General features: G+C 49.3%; 1 protein-coding gene across 12 annotated transcripts in view; it reads left to right on the forward strand.

Annotated features, from left to right (window-relative positions):
- LOC118219161 (SH3 and multiple ankyrin repeat domains protein 3-like) overlaps positions 1-17,268 on the forward strand; it is a 195,274-nt gene extending 178,006 nt beyond the window's left edge. For all 12 annotated transcript variants that reach the window (XM_035402121.1, XM_035402114.1, XM_035402117.1 and 9 more), the window contains 4 exons: positions 79-206; positions 535-640; positions 936-3,342; positions 10,683-17,268. In XM_035402121.1, the coding sequence (XP_035258012.1) occupies positions 79-206; positions 535-640; positions 936-3,342; positions 10,683-11,241 (3,200 nt within the window). In that variant the 3' untranslated portion in view covers positions 11,242-17,268. The remainder of the gene's footprint in view (positions 1-78; positions 207-534; positions 641-935; positions 3,343-10,682) is intronic.

A 17,268-nucleotide genomic window follows, 5' to 3' on the forward strand; every position in this document is an offset into this window, starting at 1 on the left:
TGGGCGGGCGAGAGGCGGTTGGAGGTGACTCCTCTCTCTCTCTCTCTCTCTCTCTCTCTCCCTCTCCGCTCGGAGCAGAGCGGCTGGACGAGATGCTGGCCTCCCAGGAGCCCGTGCTGCGGCCGAAGGTGGCCGAGGCCGACTACCGAGCCGCCACCGTCAAGCAGCGGCCCACCAGCCGCAGGATCACGCCGGCCGAGATCAGCGTAGGCGCCCCGCACCGCGCTCCGACACGTGCGCCCGTACCCACACCCGTACCCGTGCCACGCTCCAACACCCTGTCCACACCCGCACCCATGCCATGCTCCAAAACCCTGTGCACACCCGCACCCATGCCACGCTCCAACACCCTGTCCACTGGCTCCCCTGGTGTCTACATGAGCTCTGCGTGCTGAGAACGCCCTCATGTGCAGGCTAAAACGTGCCCTTTACTGCTTCCTGTAAACTGCCGTGCAGTTAATTTAGACATTGATGGAGTTGATGTTCATTGTGTTTTTTTGGTGTTGTTTCTTTGGTGTTTACCCGTCGTGGCAGTCGCTGTTTGAGCGGCAGGGGATGGCTCTGCACGGGGTGCTGCCGGCGGGGGTGGAGAAGGAGCACATGCAGCTGCCGAAAGGCATGTCCCGGACCAAGTCCTTCGGTAAGCAGCCGCCTCCCCACCGTCCTTTAACAGGAATACAGCGCTGTGCATTACTGCCCTGCTATGGCAAGCCGGGCTAAATATCATTCAGTGGAAGTGTGTGTGTGTGTGTGTGTGTGTGTGTGTGTGTGTGTGTGTGTGTGTGTGTGTGTGTGTGTGTGTGTGTGTCACACTGTGGTATGTTGACTGAGGAGTTGTGTGATATTTTCTAGCAGTTAGGTTAGAGGCTCTGCTGGTTTAGTCTAACCCCCCCTCCCCACCATGCCCCCCCTCCCTGTCCCGTCCCCACACCCAGGCTCCACAGAGGAGGACCGGCTGTCGGCTTTGGCGGGAGAACCCCGGTTTCCACGGAGCTCGTCGATGACGGACAGCCTCAGAGAAGGCCAGAGCATCCCTCCCCCTCCCCAGATCGCCCCTCCCCCTCCTCCCCCGTCCCCGTACTTCCTGGACACGGGACCGCCCCCGGCCTTCTGCCCGCCCCCTCCGCCGGGGCGGGGCCAGGACCAGACGCGCTCCAGCTTCAAGCCGGGGGCGGAGGCGCGGGTCCACGGGCTGATGGCGGCGGCGGCGGGGGGGGCGGGGGCGGGGGGCGGCGAGGCGTACGATTCGCCCCGGGCTTTGGCGCACGCCGAGCGGCAGAAGAAGGCGCGGTCCATGATCATCCTCCAGGACTCCGCCCACCTGCCCGTGGAGCCCACCGACATCCCGCGGCCGGGCCCCGCCTCCACGCCGCCGGAGAAGCTGAAGAGGAAGGGGCGGGTCCTCGACAACCCGTACGCCAACGTGGGCCAGTTCAGCATGGGGCTGTACACGCCCGCCAAGCCGCAGCGCAAGAAGAGCCCGCTGGTCAAGCAGCTGCAGGTGGAGGACGCGCAGGAGCGCGCCGCCCTGGCCTCCGCCCACGCGCGCGACCTGTCCCCCACGGGCCGCCTGCCCCACCTCAGCCGCGCCGCCGACTTCTACGCCCAGCAGCTGCTGCAGGAGCGCGCGCGGGCCGCCGGGGAGGGCCCCTTCGCCGCCGCCATCGCCGTGGCGGTGCGGGACCGGGAGAAGCGGCTGCAGGACGGCAGGAAGTCCACGGTCTTCCTGTCGGTGGGCGCGGGCGAGAGCGGGCCGCCGGCGGCCGAGGCGCCCTCGCTCACCCAGTCGCGCTCGGTGGACGAGCGGCTGCTGACGCGCGAGCTCGGCCCGCTGCCCCCGCCGGCCCTGGTGCTGCAGCCCTCGCCCGGCGGCACCACCTTCATCCACCCGCTCACCGGGAGGCCCCTGGACCCCAACTCGCCGCTGGCGCTGGCGCTGGCCGCAAGGGAGCGGGCGCTGACGTCCCAGAGCCAGTCTCCTGCCAGCAGCCCCGAGCCGCGCGCCAAGCACGAGCGGGCGGGGCCCCTGTTCGCCCCGCCCCACTCCAAAGAGGCGGAGCGGCCCGAGACCGAGGGCGGGCTCGGCGCCGCCCCCTTCTCCCCGGAGGCCAAGGGAGGCTTCGAGCCCGTCTCGCGCGCCGCGACCCCCCCCAAAACGCAGTGGGGCCCCCCCGCCCCGCTCCGCAACGAGGTGGAGGCGCCGGCCGAGCGGAAGGCGGAGGACAGGAAGGGCGTGGTCATGAGCATCGTGGACACGTCGCAGCAGAAGACGGCCGGCCTCATCGTGGTGCACGCCATGAGCAACGGGCAGGCCGAGGAGGCGGAGCCGTCCGCGTCGCCCACGGGGCACGGCCCGCCGGACACGCCCACGCCCACGGAGCCCCCCCAGCCCGCCCCGGCCGAGGCAGCGCGCGGCCCCTCCCCGAGCCCCGAGGCCCCGCCCGCCCAGCCGCCGCCCCCGCCGCCGCCCGCCAGCCCCTCGGGGGAGAAGACGCTGGCGCAGGGCAGCTCGGAGGAGGACGTGGAGCCCTACGCCGTGGCCCTCCCGCCCGCGCTGCTGTCCTCCAGCGACGAGGAGACGCGCGAGGAGCTGCGCAGGATCGGCGTGGTGCCGCCGCCCAATGAGTTCGCCAACGGCCTGCAGGCCCGAGCAGCGGACGCGCCCGCCCCGGAGCCAGCCGAACCGACCGCCCCCCCCGCCCCGGCCCCAGCAGCCCCCACCCCCACCCCAGCAGCAGCAGCAGCAGCGGCGGCTCAGCCCCCTCCTGCTGGTGGAGCACCCTCAGGGAAAGCCACGGACGCAACTCCGCCCACGCCCGAGTCTGCCGCCGACTCCGGGGTGGAGGAGGCGGACACGCGCAGCTCCAGCGACCACCACCTGGAGACCACGAGCACCGTCTCCACCGTCTCCAGCATGTCCACGCTGTCGTCGGAGAGCGGCGAGCCCACAGACACCTACACTTCCTACGCCGACGGGCAGACTTTTATACTCGACAAGCCGCCAGTGCCTCCCAAGCCCAAACTCAAGTCCCAGCTCGGCAAGGGGCCGGTGACCTTCAGGGACCCCCTGCTGAAGCAGTCCTCGGACAGCGAGCTGCTCCCCCAGCAGCACGCCGCCGCCGCCGCCGGCCGACCCCGCTACCTCTTCCAGAGACGCTCCAAGCTTTGGGGGGACCCCCTGGAGGCCCGGCCGGCCCCGGGCCCCGAGGACGGGAAGCCCACTGTGATCGGGGAGCTGAGCTCCAGGCTCCAGCAGCTCAACAAGGACACGCGCTCGCTGGGGGAGGAGCCCCTGGGGGCCTCGCTGGACCCCGGGAGGAAGTCACCGGTGTCAGGTGCCAGGTAAGAGGAGCGGGGTCCTGGCGCAGCTCTGCTTCACACTGTGTCCCTTTGCCTTAGTGTAGCGTTACTTTCTCAGGTACATTAGAGTAAGGATCTGTCCTCAACTGGCACACATCTGTAGAAAACTAATGTTACCTTATTTTACACTTTACATGATCAGCAACCGTTATTAGAATGGCGTTTTTGGTTATCAAACCTCAGTTAACTCAGATCTTGTTTTGTTTTCATTATTTACCTTAATTGGGCTCAGATGCATAATTAGTCCACAGTTTGGCTACATGCATAAAAAATTTCTCTAAACAGCAACAGTAAGATCTACTGGGGCTGTGTGATTTACAGCACTGATGCTAGCTTTATTTTTGACCTTGTGCTGTTATGTGAAAGTGGTCAGTCCTTTACCAAATCTAGAAGAAGACCATCTGTGCCATACTAAGGGACCTCTTGTGCTCTTTTTCACTCCTCTGCTGCATTCTCTCTGTACCTTAGGTTAGACACGAACCTCTGAGTTACTGACAGACTGCTGTAACCAACCAGTGTGAAACTGGAAGTAGCAGTAATACAGTTACACTTTCTCAAGCTCCTAGTTACCACCACTGCAAACACACAAGCTTTAAATGGAAAGGAGGCTCACACTCCATTAATTAAAAAATATACTTACCATCACCAATTAGACAGAGAGCATGTCTTTACACAACTGCTAAAAAATACAGAGGAGGGATACAGTTAGTGCAAAATTCCAGTCAACTAAGGATTCAAATTCTTTTAAAAAGGGCTCTATTTTGGGTACATCAATGTGTCTATATCTCTGAGGTTCTACTCCATAAAACTTTCTTCACTTTTTCCTCAAAAATAAGTGGATTTGATTCCCGGGTCGTTAATGAATAGAGGAGCGTGTTCCCTGAGCGTGTTCTGCCTTTTTAAGACTTTTTAAGTTCGTCCCGGGGCTTCAGAAGAGCGTCAGTCCTGATACCGCTGAGCCCCCACACTCACTCCCTCTCGCACTCCTCCCCGATCAGACCCGGCATCCCCCTTTCATTTCAGCCGCTAATGAGGCTGCCGGGCGGGCCCCAGCGGCGCGGGTTCCAGCGGCTCTCTCAAGGGTGGGGCCCTATAAAAACGAGTCTGAGGAGACCCCTACCCCACCCCCACCCCTACCCATCCCGGACGAGAGCACTTTGTTAATAGATTGACTGCAGAGGCCTGTAGGGTAGAGATTAGGCCATGAGGAACAGCCCTGGGTGGGGAGGGTATTAAACGAGTGCTTTCAATTTAGAAATCCCATCAAATAGTGTCACTTCTTCTTTGCATGCGATCTAGAGTTCACACAGCATATCAGCAGTCTGATAACCTGGTGTACACTCATTTAGAATTTTTTCGGGTATTTAATATTTAAAAAATTTCTAATAACTGAGGATATGTATCAGGAACTTATTTATATTATATGAAACATGTTATATTCTCTGATTTATTAAATTTTTTTTTGTATTTAGTGACGCTTTGTGAACTAATGCCCCTGGGTGTATTTAGCCTAATGTATGATTTGTTTTGCTTCATGATAAAGTATGGAAATACAGCACAGCCTCCCGCCCAGCAGAGGGCAGTGGTGAGTATCCCATTTCAGCCCAGTGCGAGTGGGCAGTATGTAGAGTCCCCCTAGTCTCCTACTTCAGCGTCTTCAGCCAGACCTTCTACAAACTGAGCCCTTTCCCCTTTTTTTTTACCTCTCAGCTTTTTTTCAGCTTTCACTCTGGTCTTACAGGGGTTATCAAACAGGCCAGGGAGTTTGAAAGTTGATCCACGTGTGTCAGGGGTGTGTGTGTGTACCGAGCTGCTCTTCAGAAACTCGAGCGGAAACGAGCGGAAAGCTCTGCCACCTCGTGTGGCAGCTCGGCATCGGAATGTTGGGATGTTTGCCTGGTGAATAACATTCGCAATGTTTTCTTCCTGAAAGCACAATAAAGCCCTTTGTATTCCTACAGATGTGACAAGGAAAATGAAGACAGTAATCCTTAGGTTTTTAGCTACTAGGGTAAACACAAACTCATTTTTTTTTAACATGAACCTATCAACTAATCCCTTTTGTAATGGAATAACATATTTTGTTTCTGTTGGATTTTGTGATTACTGCAAGGTCAGCTGTTACCTTGTGTGCATCCTTCACTGAGGTTTGGCTGAGCACTGCGGGCTTCTCAGCTCGTTCCATTTCTGTATGTGGCCTGATAACCCTAAATAACCCTAAAGCTAAAACATTTGGAGGCATTGCAGACCACATTTGCCATGCATTAAGGATTCCGACATGAATGTGTAACATTTTATATTGTATAGTCCACTGCTTGGTTATGTAGTTTATATCCTATATATTTATTTTAATGATAGATATGAAACATTTAGTATTCTGCACCACACTTATAATAGAAAAATTTGTTCTAGAAATGGACGGAGTCATTTTTTTAGGAGTGTGTGTGCGTGTGCGTGTGCATGTGAGTGTGCCTCCGTGCGTGTGCGCGTGAGTGCGTGTTGCGTGTGCGTGTGTGTGTTGCGTGTGTGCGAAACGCATTTGAAGTGCATACAAGGTAACAGCGGACTGGGATGCATTAATCTCCCAGCATGCAACACCTCATCACTGCTCATCTCACGGAAGCTCTCACTGTCACCTCACCCCGCTGTAATGGTGTGCAAACAAAATGGCCGCCCTCTGTCCCCTCTCCACAGAGCTCTATATTGCAAGCGCTGAACTGAGGACAGACCTGCTCACTGTAGGCTCTCTGATACATGTATGGAGGCTGAGGGTAGACAAAAAACACTGGGGGAGGGTGTCCTTATTTGCTTTGTGCAAATAAGTCTCATTATTGTCAGGCTGGCCCGGGTCAAATAAATATTTTTAAAATATTTTAACTCTTTAAACACCAGTACAGTCATACCAGATGACTATTATTATGTAAGTCCCCAATTTTAAATATTCATATGGTTGTATGTTTTGGCGAGTACAATGTTTCTTTGAAAAATAGGTAAGGGATCATCCAGGAGTTTAAATTTTTACCAGCATCTACAGCATCCAAGTCATTTGAAAGACGTGTTTCAGGCTGGTGTGTGGTAAGCATTCTTGGACCGGGTGCTTGTACATTATGATGTGTCCAGTGTGCCTGCCTGCATGGTTTGTTCACTATTTGTGCACAGTGCTGTAGACTGGAGTTGAGTGGACTGGCAGTCTTGTGGCTGTGGAGACTCTAAATGCCTTTTTCTCTCCATTAGCTACAGTAGGAGAAACAGACACTTCCACACAGACTTGACTCAGTTCCCCCCGCTGCTCAGCCCTGTCCTGGAGAGGTACCCCTCCAGTGGAGAAGACAAGGTGCTTACAGCACGGGGATTTACACACACACACACACACACACACACACACACTCGCGCACACTCGCGCACACTCACACAGCCACATCAACAATGCAGAGTAAATCAACAAGGGGAGCCATACTGAGGTCTTTCTGTCAGCACAAGTGGTCCTGAACTGAGTACTCAGGGATAAAGACGGGTAGAGAAGCTGGGTTTAGTATGAGGGTGAAGGTTTTGGTTTCTTTGTCCTGGGATGTCCACACATTCATTATACAGGCCCATTCCACAGGTAGGTCCCCCGCTCAGATTTCCCCTGATAGACAGTGTGCCCCGGGCAGAACTGAACCCTTTTCATTATTTAATAAAAGCACGTTGCGTAAGCCTCCTCCTGAGCACACTGATGACACGGTCCGCCTTACTGTCAGCCAATAGCCAGCCTTTCATCAGGGTGAAAAGAGAAACACAAGCCCCTGAACCTGGCCCCACTACAGGGCCTGAGCTGTCATCCAGTCCCCTTTGCTGGGGACGGTGTCACCATCACCTGTCTCTCTCACTGGACTGGTGAGCTGGGGCTCCAGGCTCAGTGTGCTATTGTGACAGCCCAAATATACAGGTGATGATGCATTGGTTATCATAAATCATATGTAAAGTCACACTCATTTTGGTAAATGCCGTATATAGGCTGGTGAGCTAATGAACATAGATGTCATTGGACATTCTGGCATGCAGATGTACTGGCCCCGTTCATTACAACCTTGCAACTGTATACATAAGCAGGACTAAATAAGGCTTGTCTCTGGGTTGTGGTGATTGAATCTTGTATCTGTGGTTATACAGGCGAGCTGTAGCAAGGCTCTTTTTGTTCTAATTAGATTCCCACCATGGTTCCCACCAGCGCTTGTGAATTTTATTTTCAAAGCCTGGAAACAAAAAAGAACACCTTTTTTTCTGTCGTTTCAATGTTTGTACATAACTTTTCAAATTTCACCTCTATGCCAAGATCAGTACATTCTAAATGGGCAATCATTTCACCCAATGAACATGCAGTAAATAATACAGTTGCCGTTTTATATAAAACATGCAGAAAACATAATTATTGCAGGTCTCCTGCACTGAAACTTCACTGTTCATGCCCACATCAACCAATCAGACTGCCGATCTCCTATGTGGTGTCATCAGTGGGCGGCCACACAGTGGGCGTTCCATCAGTTTGAGCCCCCCGTCATCCATTGTGACATCACTCAGTGTTCTAAAGCCCTCTGCCCCTCCCCTCGCTGAGCCCCAGTGTTCTCACGCATTCAGTGAGCGCACCATTTGCACACCATTACCACCCTCATTCCGTGTCTTGTGTTACTGGTTAGCCTGTGCGCTCTACGCCATCTCATTGCAAACAGCGGCAAATTATAAACAGTCCCGCACAGCTTGCTCAGTCTGTTAAATGTTGTTCATGCATAACTCTCACCAGCAAGTTATTTTTTGTTTTTTTTCCCCTCCCGCATACTGCTCTGGCACATTTGGTTTTTTTTAACAAGACTGTTTTGGTAGCTTTGGCTGTTAATTGAGAGTCGTGGGTTTGTGATTGTTTTTTTTTTTTTTTTGTTTGTTTCTTGTCAGTATTTTATTAGTTACTGTGTGCAGGCTGATAGCTGTTCCCATACTTAACGTGTCACAGTTCTGTACACCTGAAAGAATATAAGGAGTACAGAGTAACTGAAGTTCTTGAATACTGAAATATAGGATTAGAGCACTTAATTAAATACCACATCTAACAGATTGAGCTCACATTCATGCAGAGCAGCATGATTTGATTCAAGATACGACCAACTTCCCCCGACCACATTCTACTCCACACGCATAATTACCACCCCTAAAACACAGAAACCCACAATCCCTCACGCTTTTTAAAAAGATACAAACAAGTATGGGAACACTTGTCGTCCTTTTGTTATTTTAATATTTTTTTGTATTTATTTAATTTGCTTTTTGTTCTGTTGTTCTGTTGTTTAGTGTTTTTAAGACCTGTGAACTGTGTGCCCATTTATTTTCTCTCATGGACTGATGCTAACATACTCTCTCATTGCCTCTCTCTCTGCTCACTCTGCATGCTGCGCTCTGTCTAGAACTGAGTCTGGCCCCTGGAGTGTGGGAGAAATGTGTAAGTGCGCATCAACATCTCATTCCAGTCTCCGCTGCTGCCCCGCTATCTGCCCCCCACCCCCTGCCCCATCCTGCCCCGCCCTGTCTGACCCCCCCCCCCCCACCCCTCAAACCCTGCCCCCGCCCTTAGAACCACTTTCTGAAAGTTATAGCCCCCTTATACTCTACCCCACCCGCCCCCTTATTCCCCTAACCCACCCCCCTGCAGTGCTCATGCTTGTCATGTGGGGCTGCTCTGTCCCCAGACCACCCCCAGCCTTCAGGATGTTGGGAATGGGTTACAACCTGGCTGTGATTCTCACCACAGTCTGTGTCAGTCTCACAACTTAGGGGGTTTATTTATCCAAAAATGGCCTATGTAGAAAAAAAAAGGGGGGGGGGGGGGGGGGGGGGGGAGTTGGAGGGGACGTGGCAGACGGGGCGGGTCGCTGTGTTTTGGCGCTGTGCTGTCCAAACGGCTGTCATGCGCTAGCAGAGGCTGAGCCGCCAGTTAGCGAAGGCGACACATTTTCTGCAACGTGAATGCTGGGATGTGCTGAACGCTGCCATTTTGCTTTCCTCTTGGACTTGTGTTCTCTTAATGGAGAAGCTTGATGGGCTGCTGATAAGATGTTTTTCCTTTCCTGCATGTCTCCCCATTAGTCTAAGCCCCCCCCCCCCCCCCCCCTTCACTAAAACCGCTGCCACGGATGAGAAACAGAACCTTGTTTTTGTACCCAGAACTTGGGCAGATTTTCACCGAACAGGTTTCCGTCAAACTTCCTGTGACTGAGCGGAAGGAAGTTCAGTCATAATACTTATAATATACAGTGTGAATTGTGCCTTAAATGCATTGCTTTTCTTTGATCTCAGTATAGGAGGCTGTACATATCATGAGGCATTCATCACTGGCATTGCAACAGAGTATTTATATTTGTGCGTGCAAACTGTTACTGTACTAGTGATGAAGGCCTTGTGATATGTGTGGCCCACACACACAAACACACATAGGGTACAACCCTTACACAGACAGCTCAGGTGAAAATTCTGGACGTAGTAAAAGTGGGCAGTGCTGTTGCTGTCCTGTTTCTGGTGCCTCAGTGGCTGCTGGTCCAGTCCAGTCCCTCCTGCACCACCCGTTCCCCTGTAATCAATAATTCATAATGTCCTCATTTACATTTTCAATAAGACATTAATAAATGGCTGTGAGTGGCCTCAGAGTGCTTATACTGTCTCATACACGTTTTGTGATGAATGTTAATGAGTGGGTGCACAATGCGATGTCCAATACAGTAGATGGGGATTTAGTTTGAGGGCTGTAGGGTCAAACAGATGCAGGCAAAGGTGTTGGAGGGGGCTCACCTGCTGTGATGGACAGGAACAGAGATGATAGTAGTATAGCAGGTGGGAGGGGCTTCCTCTCCATTTTGCTAAAGACAGAGCCTCTCTCCAGTCAGCGTTAGCAGTAGGCTGATCTTTTATTTTATTTATTATTTTATTTTACTTACATTACAGGCAAATTGATTGATGACCGATTTCACCAGTTTGCCATGTCTTTTCTGTTGAAAGGGAGGAGTTTCAGAGCATTCGTAGCCATGGGAGTTTGGTCGGTCCTGACGGTGATGGAGGTGGTGATGTTGTTGTTGGGGTTCTGGTGGTTTTCAGGCTAATCTCTCTGGCTTATTTTGACTTATTTGCAACTCACCACGTTGCGCGTAACCAGCCTCCGCTCTGTCCGCCACTCAAAGGCATGTCACAAAGAGCACGTGACTCGGTGGGCGTGGCCACGGGCGCCCTGAATCCTTCTCTCGGTAACTTGAGTCTCTGTGTCCCCGCCCCCCGCTCCTCCCCCTCCCCCTCCCCCGCTCCAGACTTTTCAGTAGTTTAGGAGAGCTTCACACCATTTCGCAGAGGAGCTACGGAGCCACGTACACAATCCGACCGGGCAGCCGGTACCCTGTGACCCGCCGGACCCCCAGCCCGGGGAAGGGCTCCCCGGACCGGACCGACCCGCTGGGGCCCATCAGGGGCTTCGGGCTGGCCGGCTCCCCCACCACGCCCCCCACCATCCTCAAGTCGTCCAGCCTGAGCATTCCGCACGAGCCCAAGGAGGTGCGCTTCGTCATGCGCAGCTCGAGCGCCCGCAGCCGCTCGCCCTCGCCGTCGCCCTCCCCCTCGCCCGCCCTCTCCCCGCTGCTCGCCCTGCGGCCCTTCCACCAGAAGCCCCTGCAGCTGTGGAACAAGTACGACGTGGGCGACTGGCTGGAGAGCATCCACCTGGGCGAGCACCGCCACCGCTTCCAGGAGCACGAGATCGAGGGCTCGCACCTGCCCGCCCTCACCAAGGACGACTTCGCCGAGCTGGGGGTGACGCGCGTGGGCCACCGCATGAACATCGAGCGCGCGCTCAAGCAGCTGCTGGAGAGCTGACCCCGCCCCCCCGCCGAGCCCCGCCCCCTGCCCCTCATCTCCACCCTCCCACCTCCATGCTTCCTTTCAGGCCTTCTCTCTTTGTGTGTGTGTGTGTTTTTAATTAAACAATCATCTATTTATTCTCTGCTCACTTGCATTGCACTGAATGGAAGAGCTCTGCCTCCTTTCATGGTCTCTCCGCCCCTGACCCTGCCCCTGCCTCCGCCCCTGACCCTGCCTCTGACTCCACCCCTGACCCTGTCCCCTGCCCTTTGACCGACCAGCCCCCCCCCCCCCCCCCCCCCGACATGCAGGCATCCCTTTGGAGTGATTCCCAGCTGAAAGTGAATGTTGCATGTGTTCACATATCTCCCATCTGTGAATGCGCGTATCAACCCCCCCCCCCCCACCTCCACCCCCCCACATTCTCCTCTGCGCTCATTCTCACAAATTCCCCAAGATTCCCTGCTGCAGTACAATGGAATAGATTGGAAGAATCTTGTTAGAAAAGGAAAATTAAGTTGCCTTTTTAAAAATATTTCGTCAAAGATCAAAACCGATGAACAGGAAGGAGAACGGACCGTTTGTTTCCTTGGTGTTGGAATTCTGTCCGTCTCACTGGGATTAGTTTTTTGTTTGTTTTCTTTGTTTTTTGGATTCAGCGTTTAACATTGATCCTGGGGGAGCGTTTCTCTGAAGCAGATTTTGTTGTTTTCAGATCATTTTTACTGACTGTGGTATCTGCTGTTTTAGGAGAATGTTTAACCAACACTAGTGGCTTTCTTTCATAACCAAGTTTGCTTTTGGAAGACTTGTTTTCCAAAGGGAACAGTACATAGGTGTGATATACACATTTAGATGACAGCTTTAAAAAATGAAGAAGAAAAAAAACATTTGAATAAAACAAACACCTGTCTCTTACCACTTAAGGGTAAAGAACAAAGTCAAAAGATTATCCAATATTTTACTTGTGTTTTAACCAGTTATATATATATTTGAAAAGAAAATTATAAATATATACACATGAATATACATTTTTTATAATTTTACTAAAGTTATAAACAAAAGCATATATATATATATATATATATATATATATATGCTCTTATATAAAACACTGTTGAAAACGATCCTTCCTATGGTGGCCCTTTTTATTTACGCAGCGTGGGGCAGAGGGGGTGTGGCTTTGTCGCTCTGGGTTTCAGGGGGTCTACTTGCCGTTTTGTCGACGCGCCTGTGAAGCGGCGAAGCTCGGGTCTCCATCCAGCGACGGGCGGGGGGGGGGCGGGCTCTGTGTCGGCACGGCCGGCGGTAAAGTGCCCTTCGCCGGCTACACGGGACCCGCGCGTCTCCCTCCCTCTCCTTCCCAGCCCCGCCGACGCCGCCGGCCGCCATTTTGTGTTGAGCGTGTCGCCCCTTGCGCACCCAGCCCCAGACAGAGGCTCACGGTCCTCGTGTCGGTGCGCAGTTTTTGCAGTGTGGACACCTGCCTGGTTTGCCTCTCCTTACAGCGTAACAATCAAGATTCACTTCAACCCCCCCCCACAAAAAAAGGCAGGAGTAAGTCACACAGCGCATAATGAATGGACTACGTACCCCCCTCTCTCACCATGACTGCGCTGGGGCGGGGCACTTTGTCAGGTGGGCGGGGCAGTAAGGGGAAAAGAGGGGCCAGTGGATCTTCTCTGCCCACTCTGCTGTGGCCCCCCTCTCCCCAACCACGCGGTGGCTGACCTCTCACACTAACAATGTGGTGTTATGTTATTTTTAAGTGAGAAACGGGGAATCATAAGATCTTAAATCTACAATTGTAACCAGTAATCAAGGCTCACTCAAAATCAGCGCAGACTGCAGTTCGCTGGCTACTTTCTCCTTCTCATCGCTGGTTTTTGTAGCTTCTGGAATATGATGCTTAGAAAAACTTTTTTTTTTTTAATTCGCAGAATTCAGAATCAAGTTTAATAAGTTTAGACCCGCTGAAAACTTTACACGTGTAAATATGGACAAATTAAATGGTGTTTTGCTTTTTATAATCCTGAGAAATGTAAATATAATGGTTTTCATATACATTTTTAAAATAAAAAAATATAGATAGAGAAATATATATATATATATATATACTGTATATGAATGTTTGGCATATATGCATAGTTAACCACCTGTGGAAAAGGTGAGAGTTTATTCTTTCAATTACAAACTATGGACTAGGGTATAATTTGCACAAAACTAGGTGCTAACACAAAGCCATTCATCTTCAAAGAGCCATTTCATGGACCCGCTCCTGTCACATCCTACCTGGACCCCCCCTCCCTCTCTGATACCTCGCCCTCTAACCCACCTCCGTACTGTGTCCCCATCACCGAGGGCCTCGGAGCTGTTTGGTATGGCGCCCCCAAGTGGAGGAAGAGGAGGAGCGCAGTAATCTGTGTTGGAGTCCCGCAGCGGGTCCACGTGGGCGGCAGAATTGCGAGACAGAGGAATGCAGACGAAGCTTTATTTCTGTGGTAAAAGAAGAAGAACGGATGAGATCGCATTTCCTCTCAAAAACACGTCAATCGAGACGAATTTAAACCCAATCATAGCATTTCGTAACGAGCGGAAAATGGGTTCATTCTCCAGCAGACATCTTTGATATTCATATTCATTCAACTGTTGTTGTTTTTGGGGTGGCAGAATACTAATAATGTCACTGTCACCATTTTTATAACGTGTGTGTGTGTGTGGGGGGGGGGGGAGGGTGTACAACAATAATACTGTAGAATATTTCACTTGTGACTTCAGCCAAAATGTACTGCTGCCCATTCTAATATCAGTTTTTTCCTTTTTTATTCTGTGATACCATTTAGGGGGCAGGAGTAGCCATTTTACGCCCATAGGTCAAAATCTACTACACTGTTTCCTTAAGTAACACTTCGGACCCCTGAATATTTTAAATATTGTCTGTCCATGATAAACCCAAGATACAAACTGGCTTAAAATAGGAGGCGAAATGCCGTGTACTAGGGGCAGAATTAGTGGGCTGAGCTGCGGTAGAGGGTGGGTGGGGAGACTAAAAAAGCAGTGAATTCTCAGTAGTTAAATATCTGTGCGCTTTTGACACTTTGCCGGTGTTATTTTGACAAAACAGCACTGGCAGCTCTTGGTTTTTTGTGTCACTTCTCTTTATTCTTACTTATTTATTTTGGAGGTGAGAAATTTTATGGGGTGATAAAAATTAAAGGTGTTTTTATTTTTATTTTTAAGTTGTTTAAAAAATAAATAAATGTGCCAAAAGGTATTTCACCTGTATATCTCCTGACTTAAAAAAAAAAAAAAAAAAAAAAAGATTTTCCTCTAATAATTTTTGACTATGGTGCCACCTTCTGGAAGTACTACTGACCTGATCTTTTACTGTATGTATCAATTTATTTTTTTTGGTGGAAAAACATGTTTTTGTAATGGAATATATACACAAATTACCTGCTTTATGGGATTTTCATTAACATTTTTATTCATTTTGAAAGAAAATATCAAAATATGTTTTGTTTGAAATAGTGGTTTAATAGATTGTTTGAATACACCCAAAATCCAATAGTATTTCCCCCTCTACCTCCCCAACCCCTCCCTGACTGTGTCTTAATCCTGGCGAAGTGAGGCGCAGTTATGATTCCCTTTGATTTTCTGGGTTTTAGGGATTATGGGGGGAAAAAAATATTTACTCACTGTTTTGTAAAGTTGACAATACAGTATTATATACTAATGAAACAATATGAAAAAGATCTTTAATAAACACATCATTCACGTACATTTGTTCTATAGGGTCTACGTGGTCAGTCCTGTTTTGAAACAACCAAAAAGCACAATGTAAATGGCAAAAAGATTTCAGAATCCCACACCTGTACCTAGTAAGGCATGAGCATTTGTAGGGGGCAATTTTGACAAAAACAGGTCATTTGTAGACAGTCTCTGACTTCTTGCACTGTGAGTTAAGGTGGGCTGGTGGGGTGTCCTGGACTCAGGGACAAACTCACTGTCTCTCCAGCCTCTGTTGCACTTTGCTGCCAGAAGGACCTTAAGGCTGAGTGCAGCTCTCCATTCATTAGACTGATTGTAGATCTCTGTCAATCAATCACCATGGTGATACTGGGACTGTCTGAAACATGTATAAGAGGATGGAAAGCAGTGGCAGAGCGGCTGCTAGATTGACCGTTCATGACATTCATTCATGCTTTTGCACTAGGTGTAGGTCCAGGACATTTTCAACCATCATTAACTGACAACAAAACTTTAAAAATTCCCCCTGACCTCAGTCGTGTGTAATAGCATAGCTGGCAACCACAATACACTACACGCATTTCTGTCTCCTCATAAAAGATTGCACGTTTATTCACACTGTCATCTTGAGAAATTTTGATTTATTCATATATTGATTTGTTCAGATATTATACAGATATGTATTCATTCAGGTATTACTTTGATTAAACACTTTTACATATATAGCAATTGGTGTCCTTTTAAAATAAATAAATGCACATTTTTGGAGAAATAATTTACCATATTTAATCATCACAAATGTAACGGTAATCATAATGTTACTACAATGAGTTTAAGCAGTTTTAAGTTATCATTTGGCATTAAAGTGTTTTTTTCACCCGTTTGAATTTCACTTCAACCAATCTATTGTTTCCCAAGTAAAGATGTAAAACATCTATTTAAAAAAATTGATTCAAAGTTTATTATTTTCGAACATTTCTCATCATTGTTGAAGGTGCTTTTCATAGGTATATATAAAGTGATGCCTAAAAATATAAACAAGTTGAATGGTTTTACGTGTAAGAAAGTATACTATTTCCAAATAAAGGATTTGTGATATATTTGGAGATATTTGGTCAATCCCTCAAGAGCAGCACCACACCCATACAGCATCAGACACTGAGCTGAATTTTGCAGCATATTGGTGAAGTAAGACTACGATGCTTTCCGTTTTAAGATGTTGGAAGTATAGTGTGTCAGTGCATCACATACTTCAACGCACCTAAATTGCTTTACCACAGCCAAGGTCATCAGATATCTGATGAATGACATATAATCAAATAGGAGACAACACTGTTACGTCAGAATATGAACTGTCCCAATCTCAACTGTGAATCTCCATCACAATAATGAATAAAACTGTGAGCACCTTATAAATGCATTACTACAAGGGGACTTGTATCCTGATTGATAAACCATATTTCTATAACTTTTTTCCCCAGTATTAATTCAGATGCTAGTCATTTCAATCATATCTGATTTCAATCTGTTGGACGTACACACTTTTTTAAAATGGCCGGATAGGTAGCGTCATAGAGAAGTAGAATTGTATTTAGAATCCTGTGTGTTATAAATGTAGGATATGTGGAAGAAACAGGAAATATAAATGAAGAGAAAAGAAAACACTGCAACTTGAATAGGTGGCACAAGCAACTAGATTGTTTTGTGCATGATTATGAATCAATTATTTTAGCTCTGCAAATGAAGGAACAAAATAAACTCTCTCTCACACACACACACGTTTGAATTTAAATAGTGTTTATTAAGCATTAATGTACCAGTATTTGGTGTTTGGTTTAAATGACTCCCCACATTTTAAAAAGCCTTTTAACTTTCAGCCATTTTACTTGTACTAATGAAAAAGAAAATGGTTCCCTATTGCCAGGGAACTTGAATAGCATAATTCTTAGGATTTTTCCACAGTAGGTATATAACACGATAAGCACAAACGTTTCAGTAACAGTCTCGTCAGTTCATCTCTGCCTCAGTCTCTGTCTGATACACCCCATCTGTGTGCACTGCAGTCTTGCAGATCACCTGAGAAGTTTCTGTCAGGAGGAACAGGCACAGATGCCTGCAAATACTCATTAAAATTTCTCCTTTTTATTAAAAGCGTGCATCTCACCTTTGTGTATGGGCTGTTATAAAAAATAATTTGACGTGTAAGATGAGCCATCGGACCTTGTCGTTGTCATACATCACAGAGATCTATGTTTGTTATATTATGTAATAAATTTATAATGCAAACGATAA

Source organism: Anguilla anguilla, chromosome 19 (genome assembly GCF_013347855.1).
Source record: "Anguilla anguilla isolate fAngAng1 chromosome 19, fAngAng1.pri, whole genome shotgun sequence".
Taxonomy (NCBI): domain Eukaryota; kingdom Metazoa; phylum Chordata; class Actinopteri; order Anguilliformes; family Anguillidae; genus Anguilla; species Anguilla anguilla.